At 42.9% G+C, this 17,668-nt stretch overlaps 2 protein-coding genes across 2 annotated transcripts in view; both read right to left on the bottom strand.

Moving 5' to 3' along the window:
* Positions 1 to 11,878, bottom strand: part of LOC311050053 (NACHT, LRR and PYD domains-containing protein 12-like) — a gene marked incomplete at its 5' end in the record, with an annotated part of 31,556 nt that extends 19,678 nt beyond the window's left edge. Inside the window, 5 exons of the mRNA XM_084064019.1 lie at positions 6,428 to 6,490; positions 6,687 to 6,707; positions 10,896 to 11,009; positions 11,581 to 11,694; positions 11,874 to 11,878. Of these exons, the coding sequence (XP_083920145.1) occupies positions 6,428 to 6,490; positions 6,687 to 6,707; positions 10,896 to 11,009; positions 11,581 to 11,694; positions 11,874 to 11,878 (317 nt within the window). The remainder of the gene's footprint in view (positions 1 to 6,427; positions 6,491 to 6,686; positions 6,708 to 10,895; positions 11,010 to 11,580; positions 11,695 to 11,873) is intronic.
* Positions 1 to 13,599, bottom strand: part of LOC311050670 (uncharacterized protein) — a gene marked incomplete at its 3' end in the record, with an annotated part of 728,236 nt that extends 714,637 nt beyond the window's left edge. Inside the window, exons 1-2 of the mRNA XM_084064756.1 lie at positions 13,437 to 13,599; positions 13,019 to 13,132 (exon numbers count right to left, since the gene is read on the bottom strand). Coding sequence (XP_083920882.1) covers positions 13,019 to 13,132; positions 13,437 to 13,591 — 269 coding nt within the window. The 5' untranslated portion in view covers positions 13,592 to 13,599. The remainder of the gene's footprint in view (positions 1 to 13,018; positions 13,133 to 13,436) is intronic.
* Positions 13,600 to 17,668: the final 4,069 nt, after the last annotated feature.

Genomic DNA, 17,668 nt, shown 5'->3' with positions numbered 1-17,668 from the left:
TAACACCTGTGAAGGAAGTCAGAAGAGGCCCAATTTTTCTCCAAAATGGCTGCTGTGCATAGAGCCTATAGTACACTTGTGGTATCAGCTTGGGCGTGCTGTACGTGCTAGAGTGACAAACAGAACCATGTCGGCTGACTTCCTGGTTGAGGAATGGGATGCCATCGCACAGCAAAATGTGTCTAGGTTGGTAACCAGCATGAGGAGGAGGTGCTAAGCTGTTGTGGATGTGTACGTGTATGGATCTTCCACACGCTACCGAGGTCCCTGACACTGAGTGTAAAATGAATAAAGTGTAAAAATGGCCAATATGTGTTGTTTTTTTCCTTATTACTGTGGGAGAGTGCAATCATCTAATCCACCAAGGAACTATAAAACAAGGGTGAATACCAACAGGACAATATTCGAGGGGATTTCAGTGTGTAGTTTGATGTTGTGTGTGTAGCAGATATACCTGCAGTGTGTAGATCAATGTCCATGTAACCCAGCCATAAAATAAGTTATACTTTAAATAGTATTAACATCATTTAATGGATGGTTTGTTTAAAAAGTGTTAAAAGCCTTTAAAAAGGTATGTGTTTTTGTTTAAAAACGTAATGTATAACTCATGACTAATTCATTAGGAGTTTTGTTTTGTTTTGTTTAAAAGCAATGTTTTCTTGTTTATTCTGACCAGCACTTATGGGGTTAACATTCCTGTGGGGAACGTAGCTAGTAGAGTGTGTTGCTGCCCGGACGGGAGAGAGTGGGGACACATGAAGAAAGAGAGGGAACGTAACGTAACGAGTGGTTTCATTCAGAGACATTCTGCATGATAATATACGTTTGCAGTGCACAGACCTGCGTGTAATTTGTGTCTTACATGAGTGTTTGCACAACAGTCAGTATAAGAGGACAAGCTGCACGTTTGGAACAACAACAAGAGGACTTTCTACACGAAATTCAGAGACTGTTGTTTTCTGTTGTGCTAAAGGCTAACGTCAATGCTAACAAGCTCACAGTGAGTCTAGAGTCAGTTCATAGCACGTGAACAGTCGTTTCTAGGCACAGTTTAACTTCCACAGTTGAACTGTTAAGGTGATAGTCTGTTGTTCTCTACTGGAGGACACAAAGAGGACAATCCAAATAGAGTTTCAGCAACCAGGGCTTCACAAATAGTTCTCTGGCAACGTGGGATGAGAAGATTGTGTCTGGACTGCACTACATGCTAGCCTGCTACTAACCTGCACCAGTGAGTGACTGTTGGAGTAACCAGGAACATTAAGGTATCATTCTTTTATTTCTGCTCACCAAGGAGTGAAGGGGCCAATGTGATTTGAGGCCACAACGCACACAAGCAACGACCAGGCCTGCAACTCAAGGGTTTTAAGTTAACTTAGAATAGTTTTGCCGGCTTTAAGGTGTGTGTGAGAGTGTGTGTGTGGGCCCACAAATTATTATAGTAGTCCTTAAGTGACTTGGTGTTGGAAAGAAGGGTTTTACATTTTGGAATAATATCTTTGAGAAGGTATATTATTTTTGGTATTTTGCATCAACAGTATTAGTGTAGCATTTTGTATTCCTGAAAGAAGAGGGGTATTTGTCTATTAAGGTTTTGAACCTGTATTATTGTTGAAAAGAACATTGGTATTTGTTGTTTACATTTATGTCTATTCTATTTTCTATTTTGCACCAATCATTGCACAAAGAACTAAATAATTGATATTCTATTTTTCTAACTACTTGGTTGTGTGAATTCATTTCATTGTTACCTTTTAGTTAGAGGGTCCATTTGGTTACAGACCTAAGTATTTACAATTGAAGCTAAGAGAGGCTAATTTAATATACTTTGGGTTAAAAACTGCATGAAAAGGTAAATTGATAACTGTGTGACTTTAAAAACTGCTTTTGCATTTATTATTATAAAAGAGATCCAAGATAATTAATACTGAGTTAATCAGAGTTAAGTTAAATTTATTTAAAAGAACTCAAAAGCCCTCCCCTCAACCACGTGACGATCGAGGGGACCGCTACATAAAATGGAGGCACCGCTGAGATAGTTTTGGATTTCTAATTAATAAATATAATAATAAGAAAAGAAAAAAAAAGTTACATTACAAAGTTAATTTACTAGCAGTGTAAAAATGGACCACGCCGCGCTAGTGTCAGAGCTAAAGAGCTGGTGTCGTGGTGAGGGTTTGGATGTGACTCATGCCTTGATGACCATCGTCCCTGAAGATGTCCCTGAAGACAAAGTGGAAGAAACCCTTGGAACCGTGAAGTGTTTGGGACGGGTGCGTGTCAAGGGAAAGAATTTCAGTGACCGACTGAACCGTCGGATGGTCTTGTGTGAGACCAAAGAGACAGTTAAGGATCCGAGTGTTCCTCCTGAAGTTGTGCCTATTGATGGTGGAGAGGCGTGGCCTATTATCATCATAGGAGAAGCACAGGCAGCTGCTGAAGAGTTTAATGATAAACTAAAAGGGCTGTTACAGGCTGAAGGAAAGACTATTGAGGACCTTAAATTATTCTTCCCCAGTACACAACCGCCCACAAGCTCCACTGAATCCATATTGCGTGCCGTCGGTGATTTGTTGGACAAGACAACAAAACCATCTGATGGTGGGAATTATGTTCGACTACGCATGTTCTCAGGAGCCCTACCAACCCCACCAGGTGAAGAACCATTTGACCATTGGCTAGAGCAAGCATGGCTTATGGTGGAGGAGACTGAATGCTCTGACAGAGAGAAAAGAAGAAGACTAATGGGAAGCTTGAAAGGGCCAGCCCTAGAAATTGTAAAGGCAGTGCGACACGTCAACGCTGACGCCAGCCCAAAAGAGTGCTTGGAAGCTCTCGAAAGTGCTTTTGGAAGTGCTGAGTCCGGAGATGATCTCTACTTCGCATTCCGACTGATGCAACAGCCAGCAGGAGAGAAGCTATCTGATTTCCTCAGACGCCTAGAACGGTCTCTGGCGAAAGTAATACAGAGAGGTGGCCTTCCTTCTAGCTGCATGGATAAAGCCAGACTGGAGCAACTGCTGAGGGGTGCTACTGCCTCAGATTTGATGCTGATTCAGCTGCGCTTGCGGGAAAGGAAGACAGCCCCGCCAACCTTTCTACAGCTCTTGAGTGAGATTCGCACTGAAGAGGAATACGAAGCATCTAGGAGGAAGCTCAGTGCCTCAGTATGCAGAGTACATGCCAACCCAGAAGAGGATATGAAGCAAGCTGAGATCCAGAGCTTAAAGGCTGAACTAAAAGAGCTAAAGACAATGGTTGCATCAGTTGTGACTAAACAAGCCCACTTCAAGGAAGACACAGAGGCTACACACATGAGTACGCCACCTGTCCCGGAGAGCCACCAAGACTCTGAACTGGTTGCCTTGAAGAAAGAACTGAAACGAATGAAACAGAAAGTCAAGAACAAAGTAACTGAGCCAGATGCTGCAGTTGCAGTTTCAACTATGGAGGCTTCAAACCAAGTCTCTGACTCCCCCAAAAGAACACCGAGAAGGTCAGAAAAGAATTTCTGCTACCGGTGTGGCGAGAACGGGCATTTTGCTACAAATTGTCAGAGCCCTGAGGATCAAGCCAAGGTGATAAAGAAGCTAATACAGGCGTTGAGGGTGACAAAACAGCAGTCTGGTGATGCTACAACCAGTGAAGTTAACTGTCATGCCAAGCAAGGTGCTGTTACCGCACCAGAGCCTGCTGGCATTCCTGAAGGTTTGATTGGCCCACCCAGCATTGTACCGCTGAAAGTGAATGGATATTCTTGTGATGCCTTGTTTGATAGTGGCTCTCAAGTGACCATTATATTTGAATCCTGGTATCACACCTACCTGTCTGATGTCCAAATACGTCCAGTGTCTGGTCTAGCCCTCTGGGGCCTAAGTGAGTCTGACCTCAGCTACCCCTACCGGGGTTATGTGGTGGTAGACCTTGAATATCCGGCAAAAGTCGCCGGTGCTGACAAGATTGTGACAGTCCTCGCTCTTATCTGCCCCAGCCCCCGATCTGCAGACCAAACTTCTGTCATTGTGGGGACTAATGCCAGTCATGTCCGACGCCTAGTGCAACAATGTAAGGAGAAGGGCATTGACATCACCCAGACACTGGGAATACAAGCTTGTCGCAGAGAGACAGAGCTAGCACCACGTGGCACTGCAACAGCCATTGAAGAGGAGGATGATATTGGCTGTGTGACATGGCAAGGCCCAGGCCCACTGACTCTACCTCCTGGCGGTGACTGCAGTGCAATCTGCAAAGTTGACTACAAGCACCAGGTCAACAAAGAGATCCTGATGGTTGACTCATCTCCTACAGCTCCACTCCCAGCTGGAGTGCTACTGCAGCCTATGGTGGTGCCCAGCGAAGAAGTGAACGTCAACCATTTCAGAATCCTGGTTCAGAATGAGTCGCTGACGGAGACCATAATACCAGTGGGAACTGTCATCGGACACATGTACCTGACTGACGCAGTCACTCCACTCACTACTTCCAAGACAACGGCACCAGAGTTTGATGTTAATCTGATCAACTTTGGAGACTCACCTGTCTCGGAGGAGTGGAAAGGAAGACTCCGTGAAAAGCTATCTACAAGGTCTCAGGTGTTCTCCCTCCATGAATGGGATGTCGGATTGGCTAAGGACGTAGAGCACACGATCCGGTTGTCAGATCCACGGCCGTTCAGGGAGCGCTCTCGACGTCTGGCTCCAGCAGATGTTGAAGACGTGAGAAAGCACCTTCAAGAACTGTTGCGTGCAGGGATCATCAAGGAGTCTCGGAGTCCCTATGCATCCCCAATCGTGATTGTTCGAAAGAAGAATGGGACCATAAGGATGTGTATTGACTACAGATTGCTCAACAGCCGGACAATCCCAGATCAGTATACCACACCCTGTATCGACGATGTGCTGGACTCAATGACTGGAAGCAAATGGTTTTCCGTACTCGACCTGCGGAGTGGCTATTACCAAATTGCCATGGCCGAGGAAGATAAGGAAAAGACGGCATTCATCTGCCCACTGGGGTTCTTCCAGTTCGAAAGGATGCCACAGGGAATAACTGGAGCCCCAGCCACGTTCCAAAGATTAATGGAGAAGGCTGTGGGTGACATGAACCTGCTGGAAGTCCTAGTATACCTCGACGACCTGATAGTGTTTGGCCGAACGCTGGAAGAGCATGAAGAGAGACTTATGAAAGTCCTTGATCGTCTTGCAGAGGTTGGGCTGAAGATCTCAGTCGACAAGTGTCAGTTCTGCCTGCCCAAGGTGAAATACCTAGGACATATTGTGTCGGCCGATGGAGTCTCGCCTGACCCAACCAAGATTGAAGCAGTTACAGATTGGCCACAGCCTACGCAACTGAAGGGTCTTCAATCATTCTTAGGTTTCTGTGGGTACTACAGACGTTTCATAGCAAACTATTCAGCCATTGTCAGGCCGCTGTCAGAGCTCACTAAAGGCTATGCCCCAAAGCAGTGGGGAAAGAAGCAAGAGAAAGACAGCACAGAAAAGAGATGGGAAGACTGATGATGAAGGATGAGCTGCTGCATCGCTTAAGTAAGAGACCTTCTGGAGAAGAAGTCACTCAACTCGTCCTACCAAAAGAGTTCAGAGAAGTTGTTTTGAAGGCCTCACACGATGACTTGGGACACCTTGGTGTAGAGAGAACTACAGACCTGTTGAGGAGCCGATTCTTCTGGCCTAAACTGGCATGTGATGTCGAACAGTACATTAAGAACTGCGGAGAGTGTGTCACTCGAAAGACCCCTTGTACCAGAGCAGCTCCGTTACACCAGATTGTGAGCAGTGGACCGATGGATCTAGTTTGCATCGACTTCTTGTCCATGGAGCCTGATTCTTCAGGCATCAGCAACGTGTTAGTGGTGACTGATCACTTTACACGCTATGCTCAGGCTTTCCCCACCAGAAACCAGAAAGCGCAGACGGTGGCGAAGATCCTGGTGGACAAGTACTTCCTACATTATGGCCTACCAGCTCGGATTCATTCGGATCAAGGAAGAGATTTCGAGAGTCAGCTAATCAAGGAGCTCTTGAAGATGATGGGAATAAGGAAGTCACGGACCACTCCGTATCACCCTCAAGGGGACCCACAGCCCGAAAGGTTCAACCGAACTCTACTTTCCATGCTGGGAACTCTTGGCTGTGAGAAGAAACGGCAGTGGAGCAAACACGTTGGCTACCTAGTTCACGCATACAACAGTACCAAGTGCGATGCTACAGGGTACTCACCCTATTTCTTGATATTCGGAAGAGAAGCAAGACTTCCAATAGACTTGTGTTTTGGAACTTCTCCGGACGGCAAAGATGAAGCTTGCCATTCACGCTACGTAACCAAGTTGAAAGAGGACTTGCAGAGAGCTTACAAGCTTGCCTCTGCATCTGCCGACAAGACACATCAAAGGAACAAGAGGTCCTACGATAAGAGAGTCGGATTCCAGACCTTGGATATCGGCGACAGAGTGTTGCTGAGGAACTTAGGACTGAAGGGGAAACACAAGCTGGAGAGCCGGTGGAGCCCTATCCCTTACGTTGTGCTGGGAAAGATGCCCAATCTTCCTGTGTACAGAGTCAAACCTGAAGATGGAAGAGGAGGAGTAAAAACTCTTCATCGCGATCATCTCCTGCCGATTGGAGAGCTAGTGAGAATGCCGACTGTGAGTAATGAGGAAAACTCACCTGTCAAACCAAGAACACGAGCTGAAACGCAAAAGAGAACAAAGAAAGTCTTACCTGAGGCACGGGAAGCTCAGCAAGAGTTACACGAGCTGACAGATTCGTCTTCCGAAGAGGAGCACTACCTACCTCAGAAGCCGTACAGTACTTACCTGAAGGAAATCCTGCAAAGGGCGCAGGATACTGCCAGACAGTCAGACCTCGTCCAAGATGACAGTGATTCTCAACAGCCAGATGGAAATCCTGTTGAAGATGGCTTGTCAGAGGATGAGAGTTTAGAAGAGGAGAACCACAGCGTGGGCGAAGTGGATATAGCTCAAGATTCCGTTCCTGAGGAAGAAAGTGATCCTGAAGAAGAGAGTGATCCTGAGTCTAATAACCCTCACCACGACATTCAGACAGACATGTCTAATTTGACAAACAAACCTGAAAACCGCCCCAAGAGAAGCGTGAAACCAGTCATTAGGTTAACTTATGATGAGCCTGGTAAAGCAAGAGATCAGCCTATCACAATAGTTCATAGAGGTGTGATCATTACAATAGGCCAAAGTTAAGTTCAGCTAATACATACACCCTTACTACTCGTAACTTTTGAAAGGTTATGTTTATTTGGTTTGATGAGGACATCAAAGCTTTTAGAAGGGGGAGGGTGTAACCCAGCCATAAAATAAGTTATACTTTAAATAGTATTAACATCATTTAATGGATGGTTTGTTTAAAAAGTGTTAAAAGCCTTTAAAAAGGTATGTGTTTTTGTTTAAAAACGTAATGTATAACTCATGACTAATTCATTAGGAGTTTTGTTTTGTTTTGTTTAAAAGCAATGTTTTCTTGTTTATTCTGACCAGCACTTATGGGGTTAACATTCCTGTGGGGAACGTAGCTAGTAGAGTGTGTTGCTGCCCGGACGGGAGAGAGTGGGGACACATGAAGAAAGAGAGGGAACGTAACGTAACGAGTGGTTTCATTCAGAGACATTCTGCATGATAATATACGTTTGCAGTGCACAGACCTGCGTGTAATTTGTGTCTTACATGAGTGTTTGCACAACAGTCAGTATAAGAGGACAAGCTGCACGTTTGGAACAACAACAAGAGGACTTTCTACACGAAATTCAGAGACTGTTGTTTTCTGTTGTGCTAAAGGCTAACGTCAATGCTAACAAGCTCACAGTGAGTCTAGAGTCAGTTCATAGCACGTGAACAGTCGTTTCTAGGCACAGTTTAACTTCCACAGTTGAACTGTTAAGGTGATAGTCTGTTGTTCTCTACTGGAGGACACAAAGAGGACAATCCAAATAGAGTTTCAGCAACCAGGGCTTCACAAATAGTTCTCTGGCAACGTGGGATGAGAAGATTGTGTCTGGACTGCACTACATGCTAGCCTGCTACTAACCTGCACCAGTGAGTGACTGTTGGAGTAACCAGGAACATTAAGGTATCATTCTTTTATTTCTGCTCACCAAGGAGTGAAGGGGCCAATGTGATTTGAGGCCACAACGCACACAAGCAACGACCAGGCCTGCAACTCAAGGGTTTTAAGTTAACTTAGAATAGTTTTGCCGGCTTTAAGGTGTGTGTGAGAGTGTGTGTGTGGGCCCACAAATTATTATAGTAGTCCTTAAGTGACTTGGTGTTGGAAAGAAGGGTTTTACATTTTGGAATAATATCTTTGAGAAGGTATATTATTTTTGGTATTTTGCATCAACAGTATTATTGTAGCATTTTGTATTCCTGAAAGAAGAGGGGTATTTGTCTATTAAGGTTTTGAACCTGTATTATTGTTGAAAAGAACATTGGTATTTGTTGTTTACATTTATGTCTATTCTATTTTCTATTTTGCACCAATCATTGCACAAAGAACTAAATAATTGATATTCTATTTTTCTAACTACTTGGTTGTGTGAATTCATTTCATTGTTACCTTTTAGTTAGAGGGTCCATTTGGTTACAGACCTAAGTATTTACAATTGAAGCTAAGAGAGGCTAATTTAATATACTTTGGGTTAAAAACTGCATGAAAAGGTAAATTGATAACTGTGTGACTTTAAAAACTGCTTTTGCATTTATTATTATAAAAGAGATCCAAGATAATTAATACTGAGTTAATCAGAGTTAAGTTAAATTTATTTAAAAGAACTCAAAAGCCCTCCCCTCAACCACGTGACGATCGAGGGGACCGCTACATCCATATGAAAGTCAATGCCCAGCAGTGTTTTTTTTTTCTCCAGCAGAGTTTCTAGTGTCTCTGTCTCTCTCTGGAAGAGGTTGCACATGAACTCTGCAGCCGCACTGAGGCGCTCCAACACAAACACTCTGACATTAAGCTGCTTGACACAACAAACATCAGCACCACGCTGCTGTTTGTCCAAAAGACACAATATGTCCTCTCCCACCGACGTCATGTGTTCATTTATCGACAGCCGTACAGACTCCTTTTGACACATTTTACCTCGTTTATGCAGCTCTCACTGACTCTCCACATCGGGCTGTTATAGCGCCACCATGAGGCTGATTAGAGAAATCTCAAGTGGAATTTCTTCCTCGGCATAGTGGGAATGTGGGTGCAAAGTTGCACGGAAAGTGCATGCTGTGTTCATAATGTGAGGCATGTTGGTCCAAACGGAGCAGTCCTGCAGACTTTGGAAGCCATTTTAGCGAATCAGGATGGAATATGAGAAATCTGAAAGGTTTTTTTTTTTTATGACTGTGGAGATACTGTGTACCGATTTGTGTGATGTTTGGGCAAAATATGTAGGAGTACTGTGAGAAAATGTGTTTAGCAAAAAGCGGCCTCCTGGTGGCACTGTAACAGGGCCATGTGAAAGAAATAGGGCAGAGGTTCTGAATTGGCATCCAGGGGAGTGTGTGTGCACAGTTTCGCTGCGATGAAGTCAACGATGTGAGAGATTAGCTATCACAGACGGACGGACAGGTCTTGCGCCATGCCTTTCGGCCTGGCGGAGACAATAAAAAAACGAAAGTAAAGGAAATGACCATTTCTGCAACAAAAGTAGTCAACAAACTGTACTATAAAAACATTGGCCACATTGTGAAATAATCTAAGAAAGAGGCAATCATGTAGAAAATAGCCGATCTACAAGCTTACAAAGCCTCTCAACGTGAGGCGTTTCGAGCTTGTAGATCTGCTATTTTCTTTACTTGTGGAATGGAGTCAAACAAAATGGGGGGGTGGCCAGATCAATTACGTTTATTTGGGGGGGCTGAAAGGGTTGATAAGCACTGCTCTAATTGGAGTGAAATTATCTGAAATTACTACATGACCATAATGCAGCCTAAACGTGCGTTGCACGGGACGTTAGTTACTGTAGTTGCTGTGGAGCTACATAGTTCTCCAGAAGACACACACAAACATACACCATCTACAATGGACTAACTGAGCAGCAATATTGACATTCACCACACGAACGTGCATTGTTGACAAAGTGATTGCACAGCCGCTGCAGGCGTGACAACCACGTTAGCGTTAGCGACATGGCAGCTATCACAGCTCCCTGTCCGTCGTCGCTGCGACTGACTGTGATGGCTACAGCAAGCTCTCTGCGATGCCATTGTCTGGGAACTGCTCTTAGCGTGACACGACCAATGAGAGTGAGCGCTGTAGTTGTTGCTAAGATACGGTGGCGTCTCTGCCCCATAGCTTGTAGATCTCTCACGCATGATTGGCGTAGGCTGCGTTGCCAGGTCTGACTGTTTGTATAAGCGATTTTGGGCTTATTTGGGTGCACTTTTGGGCTCGTTTCCATAGACCACGGCAGTGCTTATTTCTTTCCCGTGACCGATGTGGCATAAAAAGGTGCAAAACGAACCATCCGGAAGTACATTGCGAGATGAAATATATAGCACTTTTTGATTATTAGAGAAGGAGACACATGTGAAGGTGGAAAATTAAATGTAGGAGGTTATATAGTTTTTCATGAGCGATTTTTGTAGCAAGTTGTGAGAGAATTGGGCTACTCCTGTGGGCGGGGGGCTCAATAGAACCATTGGGGTTTGAAAGGAGACGCTCTCTGTTTGAGTGGTAGGATTAAGGGGGAGAAATAATCGACCGAAGATAAGTTTACAAACTTTTTGTGGGCAGTTATATATGTATATATATATATATATGTATATAATATATATACATATATAATGTATATATAAATGATAATTTTTGTGTGCATGTTATATAGGAGGATTCATATTCACATACATTGTGTCTGGAGGTCCAGGTTCATTACTGAAGTCTGGAGGATAACATTTAGACGAGTCACTATTCATAGACACACCGCTGGGTGTTGGAGACTCTGGTCTGCGGTAAAGACTTCTGGAATCATACAAAATGTTTCTACTATTATCATAATGAAAAAGTCACATTGTTCAAGATCATTTAGTTTGTTAACCCAGAGTTCCTGACGTAAAGTGAGCTGTTATAGTGTCATCATGAGGCTATTATGAAAAATGTAAGGTAGTTGAGTCACTTGGAAATGTGGTAGTGCATGTGCACAAGATACTTGATGCTGATAGGTGTAGGAGTTTGAGAGTCTAGCCACACACACACACACACACACACACACACACACACACACACACACACACACACACACACACACACACACACACACACACACACACACACACACACACACACACACACACACACAAGCAAGCATTCAAGCACGCACGCCTGCAGTGCACACGCGTAAGCCTACATACACACACGTCCTTTGGGCAGTATGGTGCTTAATAACTGAAAAAGTTATTAATGATGTAATAAACTGTTCACGCTACAAAGCTAAAACAACAGAGTATTAAGAGCCAGATCATTTCTATATGTCATGAGCTCTGCTCAGTACGAATAAATCATGTGTTGTTTTGTGTGTGTTTTACATTCTGACCTTTGATCAATAGAGTGGTGTCCATCTTTGAAGTTCATAGGGTGACCCATAGACCTGTCACTCTTCATGGAGACACAGCTGGGTACAGGAGACTCTGGTCTGTGCTGCTGAACCCTGCTAGAAAGAGAGGATGAACACTATTTGCTGTGTTTGTATTGAAGCATAGAATCCATGTGGAAGCCAATATGTGTTTTTGTTTTTCCTCGTTACTGTGAGAGAGTGTAATCATCCAATCCACCAAGCAACTCAAAACAAGGGTGAATACCAATATGCCCGATCCTTACAAGCTGTACCACATTGTAATCTGTTGTCCTGCTTGCACAGGTAATCTGTAATATCACATAAGCAGAGTCACACCACCAAATCTGAATGCAATATCATTGCAGTAAATGGTTAATATTGCAGTAAATGCTTATAGTATATGCAATATGGTAAATGGTTAATAAATGGTGTTGGTTATTCCTAAGCTCAATAAAAATGAATGAATGAAATTCATATATATATATATATATATATATATATATATATATATATATGTGTGTGTGTGTGTGTGTGTGTGTGTGTGTGTGTGTGTGTGTGTGTGTGTGTGTGTGTGTGACATATATATGTATACATATATATGTCACAGGGACATATATCTAGTCAGGATGGATTCCTGTTCATGAAATTGCATCAGCTATTGGATCAAAGTCATCAGGTCTTTGCTTCTTTCATGCATTCAGCAGATACCATACAGTTTTGTCCTTCCACTCAAAGAGAAAAAGGTCAGCACCTGTTTGAGAAAATATCTCTATATATATAAGTTTTTGTATTTATTGGTGAACATATTGAAAAGTCTGTTGCCCTAGGTCATTAAAAAGCTACCAAATCACTTTAAAATGTGCTATAAATGGATTCTGTGTATGGTAATTAATACAAATGCATGTGCGACAAGCTCATGTGGATTAACCATCAGCAGATGTACATTTCTGCAATATATCGGCAGCCATATTGGAAAATATGCCGCTATATTGGAACCTTTTTTCTAGAACATATTCTCTTATATTAAAATAAGGGGTAAAACAAAGATTTACAGTCCCAGCAAAGTGATATAGTCCAAATTGTTGGCCCAGTTGCAGCCATTTTGAAAACTGGTGGTGGCCATCTTGAAATCTTAGGAATTCTGCATGGCCAGAGGTTGATTATCAATTAGGTCATATGAAGGTCATCTGTGCCAAATTTCTCGCTTGTATCACCAAGTGTACTATCGTGTATCGAAAACAACAATTTCCCGCCCTACTATTATAGTATATGCAATATGGTAAATGGTTAATACATGGTGTTGGTTATTCCTGAGCTGAAGTGTCTGAACGAAAAGAGAGAGAGAGAGAGAGAGAGAGAGAGAGAGAGAGAGAGATTTTTGTGTGCATGCTATATAGGAGGATTCATATTCACATACTTTGTGTCTGGAGGTCCAGGTTCATTACTGAAGTCAGGAGGATAACATTTAGACGAGTCACTCTTCATAGACACACCGCTGGGTGTTGGAGACTCTGGTCGGTGGTAAAGACTTCTGGAATCATAAAACATTTTCTACAATTATAATGAAAAAGTCAGAAAGTCACAGAAATCATTTCATGAGCAGAGGAGCACTTAATTCGATGGCATGTCCAGAGTGCTCACGCACAGCGTGTATTTCCGCCCGGAATGTTGGGAATGTTTGTTCCCAACGTTTGTTCAAGTTGCTTCATTGTAATGCCTCATTAAACGTATATAAGAGAGTAAAAATGTTGAGTGTTGGCTGCTCAACATTGCAGCAACAAGAAAAACAGCAATCGCATCATATCATATATTTTAGTACAGTATATTCCACATACTTTGTGTGTGGAGGTCCAGGTTCATTACTGAAGTCAGGAGGATAACATTTAGACGAGTCACTCTTCATAGACACACAGCTGGGTGTTGGAGACTCTGGTCTGTGGATGCGTTGTTTGTCAGTTCCCTCCTCCTCTCTCTCCACGCGCAGACTCATCTTTTGCTCTTTATTGGACCTGTTAAGGTTACAGTCAGTAAAGTATACTGGATGAAAAGGAAATTCTGGATGCATGTGAACCAATGCACACGCAGCTACAAACACAGATGCATGCATACACTGATGTGATTGTGTGTGAGTCCTATACACATGTAGGAACTCTCTCTCTCACACACACACACACACACGTATGAAATAGGGCTCAAGTCGTTCAACTTTTATTTGGCATTAGTACATAAATATAAACCGCTACAGCATGATAAGAGGATAACAAGTGTTAACTAGGCTGTTTTGCACAGATATGAATTATACAGGTGTGCCTTGAGATTTGAACTTGCTCTGGTGTGACTTGGATCCCTGCTCCTTGCTTTATCATCAATTTATAAATGTATGGGACCATCATTTACAAAAACACATATCATGCTGTGTGAAAGAGGACTTGAAACTAGCGATTGAAAACATAAAGTCTTTATGAAAAGGTTTAGCCTACTAAGGTAATATGGAATGACCTAATAAATCGGACTTATGGCACTTTTCTGAGTACTCAAAGATGCTTTACAATAACAAATAACTTTTATTTAACCCTTTAAGGCCGGGAAGGGAACGCATGTGTGTAATTTTAAGATTTATTTGGCTATTCAAAAATAGCAGATATACAAGCTCATAGTGCGGCACAGAGTGCCACGCTATGAGCTTGTAGATCTGCTATTTTTAGAAAAATCGTGAAAATTTCTTTTATATAAATTTTTAACTCAAATCTTTGCTTCTCCCTGGAACAAAATATTTTTTGATGGGAGGGGGTCCACGGACAAATACATATTATTTTGGGGGTCCATGACATGAAAAAAGTTTGAACACCATTGAACTTTCGCTTTAAAAAAGTATATATATTCAAACTAAAGATTTGCATACATTTTCACGATTTAAAAAAAAAATGCAGATCTAGAAGCTCATAGTGCGGCACTCGGTGTCGTGCTATGAGCTTGTATATCTGCTATTTTTATATAGCCAAAGAAATCTTAAAATGACACAGATGTGTTCCCGGTCTTAAAGGGTTAAGCAAGAAAACAATCAAAGACAATTGGAGATACAATAAATACACCAGCATGAATGGGGTCAGGTGGGGAAGGCCAGTCTGAAGCAGTAGGATTTGAGGATGGTTTTAAAAGAATAAGAAAGAAAGAAAATATGAAAACTAAATATACTTTATTAGCCTTTAGACTACCAGACAAAATGGATTTGTTCTAGTATACAGAATAAAAAACAACAGCACTTACCTTACATTACCCTATTATGTTGTCTTGTTTTGCTGGGGGTAATTTCTCCATTCCGACATCTCACCACTCCGACTAGTGGCTTCCGCGTGCGGTTAGGGTTAGGGTGAGGGTTAGGTATAGGGTTCGTTAACGTCGGAAAGGCGACATGTCGGTTGCTTGCTGTCTGAAAAAGGGTTGAGAGTGTGTACTTCCCAGTCAACTGGGTGTGCCTTGAACACCTGAGGGCTGAAGTTCAACTGGGTAGATTCGCTGAGGAACGAACACACACACACACGCACGCACGCACGCACGCACGCACGCACCAACACACGCACGCACGCACGCACGCACGCACGCACGCACGCACGCGCACGCACGCACGCACGCACGCACGCACGCGCACACACACACACACACACACACACACACACACACACACACACACACACACACTACAGATACTGAGATAAGGTTGATAGCAGGCTAAACTATTCAACATGGAGGAAGACACATTCTGCTGCTTGTCACATGTCAGAGCACCTTGAAAGAGCTGTGTTTACTAGAAACATTGTTCCCATGACCGGGAGCGACGCCTCAGCTGTTTAGATCCCATAAACTGGAGGGACATTCAAATTGTAATTGGCTGGTTGGTTGTCTATATGACTCTGTGGTCAGACCACCACAGGGCAGTGGTAGGATATGTGTAATGTGTAGGTCATTAACGTGCGTTTACATGCATGTAAGGTAAAATTACAACACGTTTACAGACTGGAATTTTGAGATTTGAATTTGAAGTCATCGCTCGAGCGGTCTCGGTATACGTGGATTACAGTACAGAGATTCCAAGCATTTATTGTAAGATAGTAAAGACAATTAGTATATAATGCTTCAGCTGCTCTGAGAAAATACAGCACAATAGATTGATTAGACTTTACCCAGTGCATAGCTGCAATGGGATGAATGAGTGGGAAAGGCTGTGCTGGTGGAACAGCCATTAGTGTGATTACTGTAAATATGTGTCATAAGGTTGTAGGAGGCACTTCAGTGCGTATTCATTGTTCAAGGTTCAAAGTTCACTTTATTTATTTGCACATGCTTGCACATGAAACGAAAACCGTACTCAGGAGTGTACAATAAAATAACAAACAAAAATATAGCTGCAAGCAGCAATGAGCGGTTTCGAGAGAGAGAGAGAGAGAGAGAGAGAGAGAGAGACAGACAGACAGACAGACAGACAGACAGACAGACAGACAGTGACAGAGTGAGAGAGAGACAGACAGACAGACAGACAGACAGACAGTGACAGACAGACAGACAGTGACAGAGTGAGAGAGAGGCAGACAGACAGACAGACAGACAGACAGACAGACAGACAGACAGACAGTGTGAGAGAGAGGCAGACAGACAGACAGACAGACAGTGTGAGAGAGAGGCAGACAGACAGACAGACAGACAGACAGACAGACAGACAGACAGACAGACAGACAGACAGTTACAGAGTGAGAGAGAGGCAGTGAGACAGAGAGACAGACAGACAGACAGACAGAGTGAGAGAGAGGCAGACAGACAGACAGACAGACAGACAGACAGACAGACATACAGACAGTGACAGAGTGAGAGAGAGATAGACAGACAGACAGTGACAGAGTGAGAGAGAGGCAGACAGACAGACAGAAAGAGAGGCAGACAGACAGGCTACCAGGAGTATGTTTGTAACAAACTAAGAATTCCAAATGATGATCACCTCAACGCATTGTTGGGGACAGGGATCGAACCAGCGACCTATGGATTCACAGGCTGCCTCTCTTCTCATTGAGCTAGAGATATGGCCTCCCTGATGGTGTCTGTTGATATCTATAGGTTTTTCCGTCCGTTATGAACCAAGCCTCTGTTTCGCTAACTACTGTAGATCACTGGTTCACAAAACATTTACCAATAAAGTTTTTTTTTTGTCTCCTCGGAATGGAAACTAGTGAAAATAGTCGGCCTACAAGCTCACAACGCGTTGCTATCTGAAAAGTTGTGAGATTGTAGATCGGCTATTTTCACAAGAAAGTATGTCATACATAAAAAACAACTACTCTCAAAAAAGCATTTCATGTTATTGTTTAAAAATTGCACATGTCTGAATTAAAAGGGTCATGTTTTGTACAATGCAATTTAAATGTAAACTGTAATCAGTGGGATTTGAACCAGGGACCTTCGGCACATAAGGCTCACACTCTATTGGTGGAGCTATTGAATCCACAGCATCAGACAGCCAGAAAGGAGAATCCAACAAAACAAAACAAAAGGGCGAATGAAGTATGTCATACTGTACATTGAAAATAACTACTTTCAAGTATGCATTTCTCGTCATCTTTAACAATTGCACATGTATTCATTGATACAGTCATGTTGTGTGCAATGCAATTATAATGAAGTCTAAATGAGGTGGGATTCAAACCGGCAACCCTGTGGTTTCAAGGCAGATGATTAAGCGATCAAGCTATTGAACCAACACACCTGAACCTGTGAAAAAGGGCCTCACACATTTATTTGACACAGTTTCACGCAAATTGCTCAGAAATCCTTGGTTTAAATGTTTTTCAAACTGCTCAATATATTTCGGAATGGAAACTAGTGAAAATAGTTGACCTACAAGCTCACAACGCGTTGCTATCTGAAAGGTTGTGAATTATAATGAAGTCTACATGAGGTAGAATTGGAACCGGCAACCCTGTGGTTTCAAAGCAGATGAATAAGCGATCAAGCTATTGGGCCAACAGACCTGAACTAGTGAAAAGGGAGTTCAATGACATGACACACTTTCACGCAAATT

The sequence above is a fragment of the Gymnoscopelus microlampas genome, assembly GCF_963454915.1.
Source record: "Gymnoscopelus microlampas genome assembly, chromosome: 8".
NCBI classification, from domain to species: domain Eukaryota; kingdom Metazoa; phylum Chordata; class Actinopteri; order Myctophiformes; family Myctophidae; genus Gymnoscopelus; species Gymnoscopelus microlampas.
The sequence above is the reverse complement of the archived record's forward strand: the minus strand, read 5'-3'. Positions and strand labels throughout refer to the sequence as shown.